General features: G+C 37.6%; 1 protein-coding gene across 1 annotated transcript in view; it reads right to left on the bottom strand.

Moving 5' to 3' along the window:
- LOC136877616 (myosin-VIIa) overlaps positions 1-16,889 on the bottom strand; it is a 267,052-nt gene that overhangs the window by 236,628 nt on the left and 13,535 nt on the right. Inside the window, exon 5 of the mRNA XM_068228687.1 lies at positions 9,725-9,846. Coding sequence (XP_068084788.1) covers positions 9,725-9,846 — 122 coding nt within the window. The remainder of the gene's footprint in view (positions 1-9,724; positions 9,847-16,889) is intronic.

Raw genomic sequence — 16,889 nt, 5'->3', positions numbered from 1 at the left:
TTGAAGTGTCATCAATGTGAAAAAACTTATGTCGGGCAAACAGGGCGCAGGTTTACTGTAAGATACCTAGAACATGTCAATGCTAAAAGACATAAAAAAAATTTCCGCGATGGGCCAACACATGAGTACAACCGGTCATCAGTTCACAACTATAGAGCAGGATTTAACTATATTACGAAAAATAAATAAAGGAGCTCTTCTAAATACATTAGAAAATTTATATATTTATTTAGAACAAAAATGTAATCAGGACAATATCCTGAAAGATACGATTGACAATAGAAACAACACAGACCATAAAATGATAAGTAAGAACGAGCCTCCGCCATTTTGTACATCCACTCTCCCCACCCCTTCCAAAGCCGAAGCCGTGGCAGTAAGCGACACGCCTCCTCCCCTCTCCGCAGCCTTGGCTCCTCGAAAGGAGGAGCAAACAGCGGAATACACACACCATTGTTATACTAGACGTAAAGCAGCTTCAAACGTTCCCCCTCCAGGGTCACGGTAGAATTGGAACCATTTTATACATTAAGTTATTATGTAAATACACATGATTTTATACATTAAGTTATTATGTAAATACACATGCTTTCATTACAAAGAAAACAAATTCCTATTTTCCTCATTTCATTACAGAAATTAAGACGAAGCTCCCTTCTCAAACAGTGACCAGCAATCAGCTTCAAAGTTCCGCATTAGACTCAATTTAGGGCACATTAAGCAAGCTCAAAATAAATAACAGCCTACCTGGAAGGAGTGAATGAAATGAGCATTCAGCAGTAATAAGAACAGTTTCAAGAAGCCATTTTTCAAAAAGCCTTTTAATTGGAAGACAAATAGACATTTTTAGTGTAACAGAGTTGATGAATAGATATAGTTTTTAAGCAGGCTAACTATGTATCATCCTATCTCATTTCATCAACCCATTAACCCTCACATTGTTTCAACATCATTTTTATTTAATTTTATATTCAAATTAGTCTTTAATAGGAACAATGTACCTGAAAATAATGTATTCAGAAACTTAGCGATTCATCTAAGCTTAACAACAGCTGAAGATGTTCTCAAGTGATAACGAAACATGTACTGTTAATAATTAATAATTTGCTAAAAAGCAAATAAAAAGTATCAAAAAGGTGGAAGATTTTCAATTATTGTAACTCTTTGCGATAAGAATTTGCTACGGAAAATGAAGCTGATTACTTGCAATAGTATCCAGTATTCAGGAGATAGTGGGTTCGAATCCCACTGTCAGCAGCTCTGAAGATGGTTTTCCATGGTTTGCCATTTCACACCAGGCAAATGCTTGGGCTGTACCTTAATTACGGCCACGGACACTTCCTTCCCACTCCTAGCTCTCTCGTGTCCCATCATCACCATAAGACTTATAGTGGAACCTTGGATTGCGAGCATAATTCGTTCCGGCTACATGCTTGTAATCCAAAGCGCTCGTACATCAAAGCAAGTTTTCCCATAAGAAACAATTGAAACGCGGATGATTCGTCCACAACTCAAAAATATTTATTCATATACCATTTCTAAAACAAAATATAACGTAAAACAAATTAAAGTGCAATTTTCCTTATAAAAGAATCATTGTTGGTGTGAGGGAGACTAGAGATGACATGAGAAGAGTTACTCTGTAGCACGAATTTCACTAACGGAATCACTGCTTTGTGCTGGCTCACTGGAATAGTTTCCTTTTCATGCAACTTTAACTAGGAATCTGTCCAATGACTGTTGGTTTTGTCTCTTTTGATGATTTCACGAAAATGTGACAATGCATTGTCACTGAACTGATTCATCGCTCGCACTGCTACAGCCTTATTCGGGTGGTGTTTTTCTACAAAATTTTGCACTTCTCCCAAATCTCAGTTGAAGTGAGAGATTTCATTGACTTTTCCTCCTTCTCTTCTCCAGACGAGATCTCCATAACCTCCTCCTATTTTTCGCGATGCAAGTCCATCTGTTAATTGGTGGTCAGTTCTTGGCTATGTTCTTCCACCAGCTCTTGAATGTGCACGTCATTTACCTCCAGCCCCATAGTCTTCCCTAAGGACACAATTTCATGGACAATCGGCGGCTTATTGTCACCAACAATCCCCTCAAAGTCACGCCCAAGAACACAGTCAGGCCACAGCTTTCCCCAAGCGGAAGTGAGAGCTCTCTTGGTGACTCTATCCTAGCCTTTATTAATGATCTTCAGGCAGTTCACGATGGGGAAATGATTTCTTCCCAACTCTCGGAGGGTAAGGTTTGTTCCTTCGGTCACTTCGAAGCATCGCTAAAATAGTGCTTTGCTGTATAGCATAGCTTCTTGAAGTTCGAAATGACTTGCTGATCCATAGGCTGGAGTAGTGTTGGGAGGAAGGAACTTAACCTTAACGAACTTGAATTCCTCCAGTGTCATCCTGAAGGCCTGGAGGATGAGGCGAACAGGGGAGGGGAAATTGTACGCACACGTAATGCTCGTATTGCGGATCCTCACTCGCTTATCAAGTTACAATTTATTTAAAATGTTTGCTCATCTTGCAAAACACTCATAGACCAAGTTACTCGCATTCCGAAGTTTCACTGTACCTGTGCTGGTTCAACGTAAACCAACTTGTACAAAAGAAAATCTTTATCTGTCTCTTAGAGCTGGAGTTCGTCAACTGTTTATCACACAGGAAGGTCTTTTAACGTAAGATCTTGAGTTAAAAAATAAATAACATTATTTGACTTTAGATCCGTGACAGAACAAACAGCCATTTGCATCAAGATACATTTCTTATGCATTACAATTCACTGCAAGAAATACAAATATATATGCAGTAAAACGTCGTTAAGACAGTTCTGCAGGAGACAACAAAAAGGGAACGTGTTAAGCAAGAAAACGTACTACTGAATTTGTGATTAAAAACTATCCAAGGATATGGAAACACTAGATACAATTTTTTCCGACATGAGGGCATTTATAATACCAATATAGCTGGTCCGTTATTGGACATTAAAAATTTTCCAGCTAACTCATTCCTCATCTGATGGCATCAATTTTCGAAAATGAGATGAAGTCTCTCAAAGGCATTGGCACTATTGGTGGCTCAAAGTAACCTATGCAGTGGCCTCAACGGTATGCAGTAGCCATGCCTCTTTGTAGGTGTGCTATTTACCAAATGATGAGCCCAACTTAGTACACTGGGGTGAAATGCTGGCAACCAGGAATGAGTTAGCTGGATAATTTATAACATCCAATAAAGGGACCAACTATATTGGTATTATATAAATTTACTCTTTCGGGACAAATATTTCAGGTTCCCTATGGGAACTGACATCGATATCATGAAAGCATTTTATGTCATGTATCTGTGAGAACAGCGAAAATTATATCTACCATTTCTAAAGATGAGAGGAAAGTATTAAAAGGTGTGAAAAACATGAGAGAACAAATATGAAAACCTTTTCTGCTGGAGCTTATAAAATAACAAGTACACTGAAAGGTGTGAAAAACAACAAACAACAAATATGAAAACATGTGCACGGGGTCCACTAAAAATATCAGAGTATTACTGCAGATCACAACCTTTCTAAAACAAATGTTAGTAGAAGCCTTTTATTTCAGAGCAGTGGGTTATAAAACATTACTTTTTGGTCACACTCTTACATAATGAATTGGAGGTTACACTTGGCCATGTGCGACCGGGAGGAATGACTTTGGCCGCCATTTTGAATAAACTTCGACCAACCCGTGTGACTGAGTTGAAACTCGAAGGTGCGAGTTCAATTGTACTGGGTCTTGGCCAACGCCGTCTCAATATCTATATACTGCCTGCTCTGTGCCGCGAGAATTGCGTTTACAGCGACATTGCCGATGGCAGCACTTACTGCACCCAGAGCACATGTTGGTTAAATGAGAGTTGGTCCGTAACACCAATATAAAATGAAAGATAATCCTTACCATGTTACTAATTGAGAAGATAATGCCCATACAGAATCTAATTTGAGATTGGCTTAAGATACAGAAACGTAAAATATATAAAATCTTACCAGTTACACTAGATATATTTGGATCATCCCACTGCAGCATGGTACATACAAATTTCAGAATTTTCTCGACACGAGTAACAGAGCATCTTTTCAGTCCTTTCCTTGCAGTTATTTATAAGTAGCGGAGGCAAAAAATATTATATCACTATTTCGCTGACTCTTTGTTCATGATCAGTTTTCAGGATACGTTTTATAGCACATAATGCAATGCGTGAGATGTCATTAAATCCACCACCCAATCTCACTGACTAAATAGAGCTTCTATTGCGTCTCCAGAAAATCATCCAGTGAGATAATAAAATAACCAATTTAGTAACAGGTAAGACACACATTCCACTATAGATTTCACAGTTAGCGAGACTGCATCTGCTGTCTCATTAGTCAGACACTTCAGTTTTTCACGTTTTAATTCCAACTGAATTATTTCAACATACTCGATGAAATCATCAATCATCATCTGCTGGTGAATAGAAATGCACACAATCTGGATTGTTCTGCCAAAAGGCATTACAATAATAATTTCTGAACTAAAAAGGATACATCGGGGACTTCTAGCCTTTAACGAGGAAGTGGGCAGCAGGACTAGAGAACTTAAAGTCGGATTACAAGAAAACACAACAGTTTATTCGCGAGAGCAGGAGATTTTACAATATCTGTGTCGCATATACCTTCAACATTGACCACGCAAACAAACTTGTCACTGGTTCGGTCGTAGAGGAGCTGTACCTAATTAGCCATTTAATCGGCAATCAATGTTACATTCCTCTCTGTTGGTCTGAGTGTTTTACATTAGATCTTTCCTTCACTAATTGAGAAATCCCGACAAACACTATCAACATTTTCTATTTAGGCTATCTGTCCAGAGTACGTTGTGATGGAGCTGACACTAGACCAGGAGTCCTGCCATATACATAACCGTTTGGGTTAATATTCCTCACCCCACATATTACCGCGTTATTTTGTTCTGACTGACCAGATTTTGTCTTGTGAATATTATGAATTTGATTTTTTTTTAAACGGTTGTTTTTCCTTTATATCTGGCTGCTTCCTTTACTTTATTCAGACGATCAATTTCTGGGTTGTCTTTGAACTGCCTCTGTAGTCTTTAACTTCATTATGGTTAGTCATAAGCTGTTATCGCAGACTCAGAATTCTTGATCGGAGCTTCTAATATCTGATTTTCTGATCACTGCTGTCATTCTTACTCGTTGGAATATTGACTTGGATTGATACATCGTTGTTCGAATGAATTTCGTACTCGTCATCCAGTGTATTTCCTGCAGTTGAAAAGCTTGTTTCATCGCAGATTTCTTCCGAAGAAATATCTTGTCACTGTCTGGTCTTTCGTGGAGCTATTTTTTCTGGTTTGAAGGTAATGAGGATAATTCGAAGACCGACTAGACACGCTCTCTGGCTTCAATATATTTTTCTTTTAGTCTTATATTTTATCTCCATCTCTAAAATTCAGGCTACAAACACGAGAATAATTGGATGAAATCCATTGTCTACCCTTGGTTGATCCTTGCCTTGATATAGCGTTAAGCCAATTTTCCCAAATTTCTTTACTTGGGGGGATAACAGGAATCCTCACACTTGAAGAATTTGGATTTCCTGCTTTGATATACAGAGAGGAACACAACACTTAATCATTTTACAACCAGAGACACACACACAAATGCTCGATGCAAATGCACTAGAACACAATAACATGGGTACGGAGATAAGTTGGGTGTGTTAGCTGGCGCCCCTAGCGGAGGTTCGTGACACTAAGAGCTCACGCTGAGAAGCATGTTAACCGCATAGCATAGAGCAGGCAGTATATAGGATTGAGACGGTGGTGGTCTTGGTTCAACATTTGTGACCTCTGTATGCTTTAATCTGCGGACACCAGCTCAATTTCTGAGAGATTTTAATTTTGTCTTCATTAGTAAGGAATTTCACAATTTTTTCCGTATCCATAACTAGGCTATCACAAGACAAATATACACCACGCTAGACAATTTCACATGATTATGTTACAGGCTACCGTACCGCACAATAAATTTTCACTATACTTCACTGTACCACTCAACACAAAATAAATTTCTCACTTCAGAAAGGAATGCAAAATACAAGCACAAATGGGCTCACTGTGTTATTCAACAATTTTGCTGCTAACCGGCAAGCAAACCTGAACATTACTGAAGCTAACAGCTTGCTCCATGAAGGTGCAACTTATCCTGTGAAGTTCGGGAATTCAAGGCCTTTTCCTGTAGTCATGCAACTGTGGCGATGGTTCTTACCGAGTTGGATATAAAGTTTCTTTCATAAGGTATGACAAATAACATTGCCAATTAGGAAAAACGTGATTGTACTCATGCTAAGCAGTAATAGAAAAAATTCATGATGGGATAGGTATGTTTATATGTTTCTATTCCAGATATTGGCTACCGTATCACGCAACAAATATTCGCTATACTTCACTGTGCCACTCAACACAAAATAAATTTTTAACTTCTGAAAGGAATGTGATATACAAGCACAAATATGCTCACTGTGTTATTGAGCAATCTCGCTACTAACCAGCAAGCAAAACTGGACATTCCTAAGGCTAATGGCTTGCTCCTCGAAAATGCAACTTATCCTGTGAAGTTCGGAAATTTAAGGCCTTTTTCCATAATCACACAACTGTGACGACCGCTCTTACCCAAGTTGGAAATCATGTTTCTTTCACAAGGGAAGACAAACAACATTTTCACGGCTAGGAAAAATGTGATCGTAGTAAGCGGTAATAGCGAAAATTCGTGACGCGATAAGCGAGGTATTTTTATATTGATTTAATAGATGAGAGTCGGGCCTTCAAATTTATGACATGCTAAGTGGGAAAATATGTTAATGAGGAACGTTCTAATGAGGTTTTACAAAAGATACCTTTATTATTTTTTTTTTTGCATTACTATTTGCTTTACATCGCACTGAAACAGACAGGTCTTATGGTGACAATGGCTGGTGTGAAAATGCAAAACTATGGAAAATCATCTTCAGGGTTGCACAGTGGAGTTGAACCCACTATCTCCTGGATGACATAAATTGTGCAGTCACTTCCTACCGTATCTTAATTATACTGAAAAAAAAAAATCAGAGATGTTCTTCATGTTACGTAAAGGACAATGGCTCAATCATTTTTGCACTTTAGTCCTAAGATTTTCCTGAGGATTTTTCTTTCTTGTTTTTCAATCATCTTTATTCAATAATAATAATAATAATAATAATAATAATAATAATAATAATAATAATAATAATAATAACAACAACAACAACAACAACAACATACATGGGCCTAAACAGAAGATCTCGTGAGCCAATTTTCGTGCAAAGTATGGATAGTGAGAAGGAAGGAAGGAAGGAAGGAAGGAAGGAAGGAAGGAAGGAAGGAAGGAAGGAAGGAAGGAAGGAAGGATAAAGAGGGCATAAGAAATTTTATGTTCTAGAAGGAAGCATGTTGTAAAAGGTAGGCAAAGTTACTGGACTGTATCATAACTGTGAATTTAAAAAATATATTAGCAGAGGCGGGTATTTGTGGATATCGTGATAATAATGACATGTTAATAGAACTGAATTTTCCTCATTTTCACAAACTAAGGTGTTCTGACTGATAACATGTGGAAAAGAAATTGTGACATATTCCAAAATGGATTCCTAAAAGCAAGATATGAAGACAATTGGGAATTAACTTATGGTGCCATTTTACAGTGAATTTCAGATTGAGGTTTTTTAAAGGCTCTTTGCTGTTGGATGAAGTATTGTTGTTCGATCTGACTGGTTAAGTTACATCCAGAAACATTCCTAAGGATGAATCACCTGCATATATGTATTTATTGTGAAAACACCAGGTTATACTTTAAGTTTTGAAGGTATATGCTGGAGAACAGAATACAGCAAACTCTTGGACCCAAGACTGTATGGATAAAAGAAAAACATGGATAACCAAAATAAACATACAGTATTCTTATCGGAAGCTGCAAATTTACTTATTTACAGAACATGCTAAGTATCACATTTGAAAGTCCACTGGATTACTTCCATGTTTTCACCAGAAACTGACAACTTATTTTTATAAAATTAAATTTAAAAGCACCCTGAATTTTGTGTGACTTGCTTTCAGTTCACTTTTGGGATATAATCGTCCAATTTTTCCATTTTTGTTTTTCATACATATTTTTCCTGACAACCATCCTCATTTTCTGGGGAGTCAAAACATCAGTATAGTTAAATGAATTTTGTCCTGCATACTCTAGTAACAGATCAACGCATTTCACTGCTTTGGTGTGAGTGATAACACGTTACTCAATCGTCTCATCTTTGCTCCCCTCCTCTACCAAAGACACTTTGTTCACTATATCTGCACGACATAGCTGCTCAAGTCCTGTTTCCTAGGATCGCTATTTAACTACTTGCAAATGTTCTCATCATTTCTCATCATTTTCACAACCAGAAAAGATACAGAAAGGAAATCGGCTACAGACATGTTACGAAGTTAGAGTCGTGGCATTCGCCTGAAGTTAAAATGGGAAAAAAAACGGAAAATATGTCAAGGACAACTGATGGTAGGAATGATGCCCATATCGTCTTTCGGCATTAAAATGTGAGTTACATGCATAACAGTGAATTCTAAACTAAAACATTCATCCTAATTATAACAGAATACAATACATCATGCTACAGATTTTTATATTTTTAAATCGCCAAACTACATATGGATAATCCACAAACTGGACAATTCACACCTGAATAATTGGGAGTTTGCTGTAGATAAAGTTTCTGTTCTCGGATATTTTCAAGAGCCGGGGATTTTATGGCTAGCTGTTGCCTAACACGGGTAGGAAAGTACAATTTCCACAAGGGTATGAAAAGTATGCATTTCATATCCAAAAAGCACATATGTTAATCCTAGCTGATTATTCTAACAGACAACAATATGTTGAACTGACCTGGGACTGAACCTATCAAACTGGGTTCTGAAAGCTAGAAACCCTGCAAAACTCTATCTTCTTTTTCATGACAGTTTAGACAATCTGTAATTTCTGAATCTCTTTACTTTATTTTGTAGGTTTATATAAAATCAAAGGCCACCTGGTAGCCGTGATTGTTAACGTGCTGAAGTCCAAATGGTCTGACACCGAGGTTAGCCGGTTTGAGTCCTGTTGGTCGAAAAAATTTTCGCCATCAGAATGTTGGCTGGCAGGGTAGGGAAGGTGGTGGTATACAATTTCTAATCACTAGATTGCATGCCAAAAGCCTGGATTAAATTCCAAACCTTTCCATAGTGTTCATATGGAGTGAGAGCATATGATGCTGTTGATAGTGATTCGTCGTCGGATGGCGACGTTAAGCCTTGAGCAGATCCCTTGGTGGTATTCGACAGGAGTAGGCTATGTGCCGGCACCAGGTTTCACCCTCTCCCTACTATCATATATCACGTCATTCATTTCATCTCATTAACTCCTCTGATGAGGTTGATGTCAGGAAGGGCATCTGGTCATAAAAACCCGCCACGAGAGATTCATCTCACCTCATACCCGACCCCATAAATAAATGGGACAAGGGTTGGATAAACATATAAAATCAAGCAGAATCTCAAATGAAGTCAGTTTATTGAAGACAATATGATTCATATTTCAGAAATAAATATTATTATGGAATCAACATTTGTACTCACCTTCCAAAACAGGATTAGCTTCAAGAATCTGTTGCTCAATCCATGAATGCTTCCCACTAATGGCAGCTAGGTACTGAAGAATTAACTTGGTGCTTTCTGTCTTTCCAGCTCCACTCTCTCCACTGCCACAAAAAATAGTAATTTGAACATTTAAAATTTCAGTACATCTAATTGTTACCATTGTGTCATTTGTCTTGAAAGTAAATACATATCTTCCTATATTAATAATAAACATTACAGTGAGCCATAAATATTGGATTTGCCTCCTAGTTCTCCTGGTTTCAGATTGGTGTGATTGCCATTTTTCCAGAATGTGTGAGAGTGGTAGTGATTATTGTTTTAAGAGGAAGTACAACTAGGCAACCATTCTCTACATAACACTAATCACAGGAAAAAAATGGAAGGGATCCGACACTTTGAAAAATGAAGGTATCAGTCAAAGAAAGACAAGGGCCACAAAGGGCATGAAAAGGAAAGACTCCCTAGACCTTGAGTGCTCTAATACCGCCGGGGCCAGGAAAGAACAAGAGTTGACCAAGGGAGGCCAGATAGGATAGATGAAAGTGAGAAGCCTGACACAAGTAAGTGGAAGCAATGCCAGGACTCAGCTAAGGGCCTCATGGTCACCAAACCATGCTCCAAATTTGAGAGCCCCTGAGGCCCCTTTTAGTCAATTCTTACAGCAGGCAGGGGATACTGTGGGTGTTATTCTACCACCCCCAGCCACAGGGGGAGAATGTGAGAGAAGTGTATATTTTCAACTTATAGATGTCACATGTATCACTGATGGAGCAAAATGAGAAGCTAATTTTCAATATTATTTATATTTCTTATTATAACCTGTTTTGAAACTGATGAGAATTTCACTAGTGGATGAGTGTTCCACAATTCAGATGAATATATGTTCATATTTGAAGTTGATATGCCCTTGTTTACTGTTCTTGACCATTAAATTCTGGTAAGGTAATATACGGAAAGAGTACATCACTGAACTGATTTGGGACTGAACCTGCCAAATTGGGCTCAGAAAGCTAGAAACCCTGCAAATATTGCTTAAGAATTTGGAGGAGAATGATTAATGAGTACAGGAGTGGAAAAATGGCAGATCCCAATTTCTGTCAGCATCTTTTCTTCTTTTCTTTCTCTTCTTTTTTTACGAGAAATATACTAGCTGCAATTTAGTAACAAACTGAGTAACCTGTTTTGTTCTGCACAACTGCTTGTCATGCTCCACCCCAGTGAAAGAGCGGCATATCCCAGCCAGCCTGAGTATGAAGTCCATAATGAGAGTCAAATGCTGTTGATGTTGAACAAAATTAAGTTGCTATAATCATGATTAAGAAAGCTCCAAGAGTTGGTGAAGAATAATGAACAAGTTGTAGAACTAAAGGGCAGCAATATGGAAGTGGATGACACAAGCACATGTTAAAAAAAGAATAGAGTGAATGGGATGCCCAAGTCAGTATGCCAAACACAGCAACCTTAATGAACAGAAAGACACGCTCTATGTATGGAGTACTATGCTATGGGGGACTACAACAGACAAAATACTTACCTTTTTGGGTAAACCTGAAAATGTACAAAGACTTATAAAAAAAAAGCAAAGTGCATCCAGACTATTCATAAATAGCAATACCAGGATTAAATGGATCACAGAAATTAAGAATGATATTAATGAACCACAAATAACACTAAATGGTCTCAAGAACAAAACAGACCAAATAGATTCTCACTGACTCACATGTGAGACTATAAACCAAAATTAATGAAAGGGCAAAAGGTAGAGTGTTCTCAACTGAAGAAAGGATATCAGCATCTGAGAGGATGAAGAAATATTGAAAGCATAGAAAAGCTGAATTTTGTATAATTGACCAGGTGAGTTGACCGTGCAGTTTGAGATGCTTAGCTGAGCTTGCATCCGAGAGATAGTGTGTTCGAACCCTACTGTCGGCAGTCCTGAAGATTGTTTTCCATGGTTTTCCAATTTCACACCAGGCAAATGCTGGTACTGTACCTTAAATGGCCATATAATGTTACAGTTACAATTATTATTGGTTTATAATCAGGCTCATTAGTAGTATTCCTTTGCTTCTTACAACTGTTTCCTGTGGGATATTTATACATTGGTTATTATTTCGCTGTGCAAGTAAGAACATGAATATCTTGCCAAGTTCTCCAAACACAGCAACCTTCACACCACTACAAAATTGGTGAGATAGGCATACAAACCAGCCACACAAAATCAGAAATGAGGAAAAAAGAAGAGATTAGGAAACACTTACATTACAATAATTTCCACATTACAGCAGAGCACGTGCACATCCCAAGTGTGCATTCTATGAAGGAAATGTATCTATCGTCTGTATAAATGTAAGTATGTTGAAACTGACTGCCTTTGACAGTAAATGTGTACTGAGATATTTTCACTCTGAGTTTAACATTGAGTTTAAAATTCCAGTAAAGTTTGTGTTGCATTTACTGCACAAAATTATGAAAGTAATCCTGTCAAGACGGAACATCTTTCCAATGAGGATGCTGAAAAAAAAAAAAAAAAAAACCATGACCCGAACGTAGTCAAACTCAGAACACTACGGTAAGGCCAGCAAGGTATAAAACAACAAGAAATAAAATAGAACACACCAAGAGTCAGAGTACACAAAAGTAGGTCAGGAAGCGTAACTAGGCACCCACAAAACGTAACCATAAAATCAGTAAATTACTTACCACAAGAAGAAGTGGGTGACACATCAAACCAAGTAAAATAAAAATCCAGTATCAGATGAGTAATTCATTTGAAAGAACAACACCAGTGTTTTCATGCAAGGTAAGAAGAATTTATTAGAGAAAAGTTAAACCTTCCAATTAGTAATAAGAAAACGCCCACGTAGTAAAATAGAAAGACTAGTAATTAACATGAAATAGAATTATTACCAAGAAAATAAATTAATCATATTTAAAAGATATTAGGGGGCCCCACTATACTAGAAGTAATGTAATAATGAAAATAGTATCTGCTCAAAATAAAGAATCAGTCTATAAACTACCAAAAATCACATGAACCACCTAGTCCTACTCAAGGACAGGTCTTACCAGGAGCCCAGAAAGAAAATACGCTTAAACACTACGCGCAGGGAGAAGTTAAAAATATAAATTGAATTAGGAAAATACAAAACAAAGGTACCCAAAAAGGGGAAGCACAAAACATTCAATAAAATAGAAAGGAAACGCAGGTAATCAAGCCCAGGAAGGCAAACAAGGAACCAAAATCCTTCATCAACGGAAATGTTTTCATTAACAAACACCGTACAACATACGTTGTCATGGTAACAGGCCCACGCTCAAAACAACGCAAAATCAAAGATACACACCGAAAGGAAACCAGGAACGAGGCAAAAAACGGCAACTATTTAGGTAGTACGGACCAAGACGGAAGAAAATATAAAACCGGACCGCAAAAATTAAATAAACAAACCGGCTCTTGGTTAGGGCTAAGTAGTTCAAGTTAGACCAAATTGTGATGAGCTTAACAGTAGAGTAAAAATTAGAATTCTATCGTATTCCTTTTTCCTCTTGAACAATTTAGAATGAAATTAACCATACGCCCAGAACAACGTTACAAGTTTACATGACCATAATAGCACGTGATTAAATGAATATGCCCTTGAATGACATACTACCCAAGTTTTTTGAAAACATATCATTAAAATTTAGCCGAGAGTGAACAAATTTTAACCATTAGAGTCTAAGACACGTCTCACACGTCCGTACAGTTTACTTTTTTTTGGTTTTATCAATATCGAAAATAGAACAGAAGCTTGAAGCCACGCCGCGTCGCCATTTAATACTCTGGTTCCCAAACGCAGATGGATAGACTTAAATAAAATACATACAGTCTGTGGACGTTTTCACAATGAATGAGGTATCACCTCATGTTGAGGGCTAGGAGGAGAGCCCTCGCACATGTAGTATTCAGCCGTTCTCCATTGTTCCAAGTAAAATCTTCACCTTCACGAGGCACCTACTACACACGTCCATTACCAACCAGACGCCAGCACAAGAATGAGTCTCTCGCTTCGAGCGAGCTTCAACAAGCTGTCCGAGACGAGCTCTCATTGGTCAAGAAGCTGAGCATCGTAGTACCAGTTCTCTGCACAGATGTCAGTACGTACAAGGAGTCCTTTAGATCAGGTCGTTACTCAGACCAGAGCCCTACCATAAAGTGGTAGTGAATCATAAAACAAGAAGGAGATAACAAATTCAGCGAACTGAATACACAGAAAATTGAGGTAGAAAGACACTAATTTCCACAGGGATTAGCCCCAAGTCCAAAAACGTTAGGGGGGGGGGGGGGAGAAGACGATTAAATGTGACACCTCGGTGTCAACCAGAGACTGTCTTCTGTTAACAGCAGCTTTGTGTGTCTGGTCAGAAGACTGTACCTCCAGAGGTGCAAGTGAAATTGATTTTCTTTAGGCCATTCCTGAGCTTATTGATACAAGATATAATCTCATTGACTGGTCATATTTTTGTGCAGGACAAATAAGAAATTCCTTATTGTGTCTCCGGGGTTTACTTGCTGAAGTCAGGTATTCTTGATAGTATTACCAATAATATTGGTTCTTTATATTGGCACATGCACATGGCTTTCAATTGTGACTTTGGTGTCAATGAAAAGGAAAAATGTCACACCCAATATCTGTATATTCCTGACCAATGATGCGACCTAATTGCAAAGGCGAGAAAGAAGAAGACATTTCAGATGGTTTGTAGGGAAAAGGAGAATGTGAAAGATCTATCCCTGTTGCAAAAAAAGCCTTGTGCACCAAAAAAGTCAGTCATAGGTACTGTGGTAATTGTCAAGGGGTACTACTTCCATCTTTGTAAGTAAAAGTGAACCTGATATTATTGAAAAGTATGGTTACCAAGGTGAGCAGATAAAAGTAATAAAAGATGAAGGGGTCAATAAGCAAGCCCTGTGATTGCATACAATCCCAGGTACCCCAGCAGCCACTGTATCAACTATGTACAATGTCCTACAGAAACTTTTCCAACCGACTCCTCCTGTTTACCATGAATTTTACAAGAACCTTAAGAATGGAAATGACATAACTGAAGGTGAAACTACTGAATTTATCAATGAGGAAACAGTGTATGAGTAGTCATACATAGGTCTGTAATGCTGTAGTAAGTTTTGAAGAAATATTGGTACTGTTCACAAGCTAAAACACATTCAATGTAACACTTCATAATTACCTATGACACTAATGATTTGTAGTAGGTTTTTTTTACATATCCTTCAATCAATCAATGATTTGCATTTAGGGTTATCATTCAGGTTGCAGATTCCTGATAATTTGTTTACCTCGCCTTTCCTGAAACATTTTCAAAGAACTTGGAAACGCTGAAAATTTTCCTTGCTAATTTCTTCCTATCTCTTACTCCTCATCCTATAAATAAATATTTTCCTCAATTTGTCCTCTTGAATTCTAACTTTATCTTCATATTATCATCTTTTCTACTTTTAACAGCTCCACTTAAGCTTATTCATCTACTAATGTCATTCCACACCACTGGCTACAACGGGCGATTTGCACACACTTTACAGTGTGATGACGGTAGTGCCAGACATGTAGCTTAGATCCTTTCCAACAGAACAAATATGACCTAGGCCATCATAACTCAATTGGATAGATCAACTGGCACAAAATTGGGAGGTTGTGGGTTTGGATCCCACTGGTGTCTGGTTGGCCATTTTTTTTCTGTACTTAACATCTCTTCAATATGTACACGATGTAATACATTGACAGTTTATTTCAAATAAATCTATGTTCTTCAATCAAATACATACTGCACTGTGGTTTGTTATGTGCTACCTTAGTTAAATTATAAGTACAATATAATGGCTTAAATGTAAAAAACAAAGAACTCAGGTGTTAAAGCCCTGATTGGCCTTAGACTATGAAGTGTGTGATAGTACATATATCACACCCTTGCACTATATGTAGAAGTGAGAGATATTATTGTCAGTATTTGATTTATTATTATTATTATTATTATTATTATTATTATTATTATTATTATTATTATTATTATTATTATTATCATCATCATCATCATCATCATCATCAGTATTTCATTTGTATATTTTGTCATTTATATTTGTAAGCTGGGAGATATCTACATATGTAGTACGAGTAATTTGTTTTGTACTGGGAAAACATTGCTATATTGGACTCTGGTAATTTGTATGACGCATGCGGACACCCCAGTCTGATGAGTTGAGCTTGTTGTTGTACTAGGAAAGTTCTATGACTCATGTAAAACACCCGAGAGTTTGTTTATGTCTTGGGAGCAAGAAGTAGTTCAGGGCATGGTCTTGACAAGAGGATCACTCACGACTGGCTGGCAAGGATCAATCTCGGCGAATCACGTGAGACCTGAGGTCTTTATATACGGCAACACCACAGCGGAAGAAAAAGACAACTGACACTGTACGGGAATGAAGTAGTGCTGATACACGGTACTGGAGTGAGACTGCTGCACTATACTGGACTGGACTGGACTTCAAATGTTCGTGGAAAGTGGCTGATCGACAAATTAAATATTGTAGCACTTATGGCGGCCTGGCATTATATGTTGGTAAAAGCTATCTCAGACTTTCCATAATTTATGTTCAGGTTTGACAAGCGTGTGTTGCTCAAATGTATATATCTTTACAACAAGTGTTAAAGTCTGTGAACACAGTAGTACGAGGTACAGTATCTGTGTGATGTTATAAATGCCGATTTTGAGAATTGGCAAGTCGTGTTGATACAGAGACAATGAAGGGTTCTTATATACATATATGTACACTGTTCAACGAACTAACTACAAATAGTAGCTTAGTTCTCGCTTTCGTTTTCCCACTGTTTTCATTGTTGTTGTTGTAAATATGGAGTCTTCTAGCAATCTTTTGCTTGTGTATTATAAGTGTATTTTGGTGCGTTGACGAGGTGCTCATGCACGGATTTTATTAAGAATATAGTTAGATATTTTAGAATCAGTGGAGTTATTGATGAACCTAGGTGCATTTCCTACCTATTTAGCCATTTTCAGAAGGTTAGGTAAGGCCTGAAGTAGATGTACCAGTACACAGCATTATGTACACTCCCTGGGATATAAAGTT

This window comes from Anabrus simplex, chromosome 7, assembly GCF_040414725.1.
Source record: "Anabrus simplex isolate iqAnaSimp1 chromosome 7, ASM4041472v1, whole genome shotgun sequence".
In the NCBI taxonomy this organism is placed as follows: Eukaryota; Metazoa; Arthropoda; class Insecta; order Orthoptera; family Tettigoniidae; genus Anabrus; species Anabrus simplex.
Note: the sequence above shows the minus strand (reverse complement) of the source record. Positions and strands in the feature narration are given on the sequence as shown.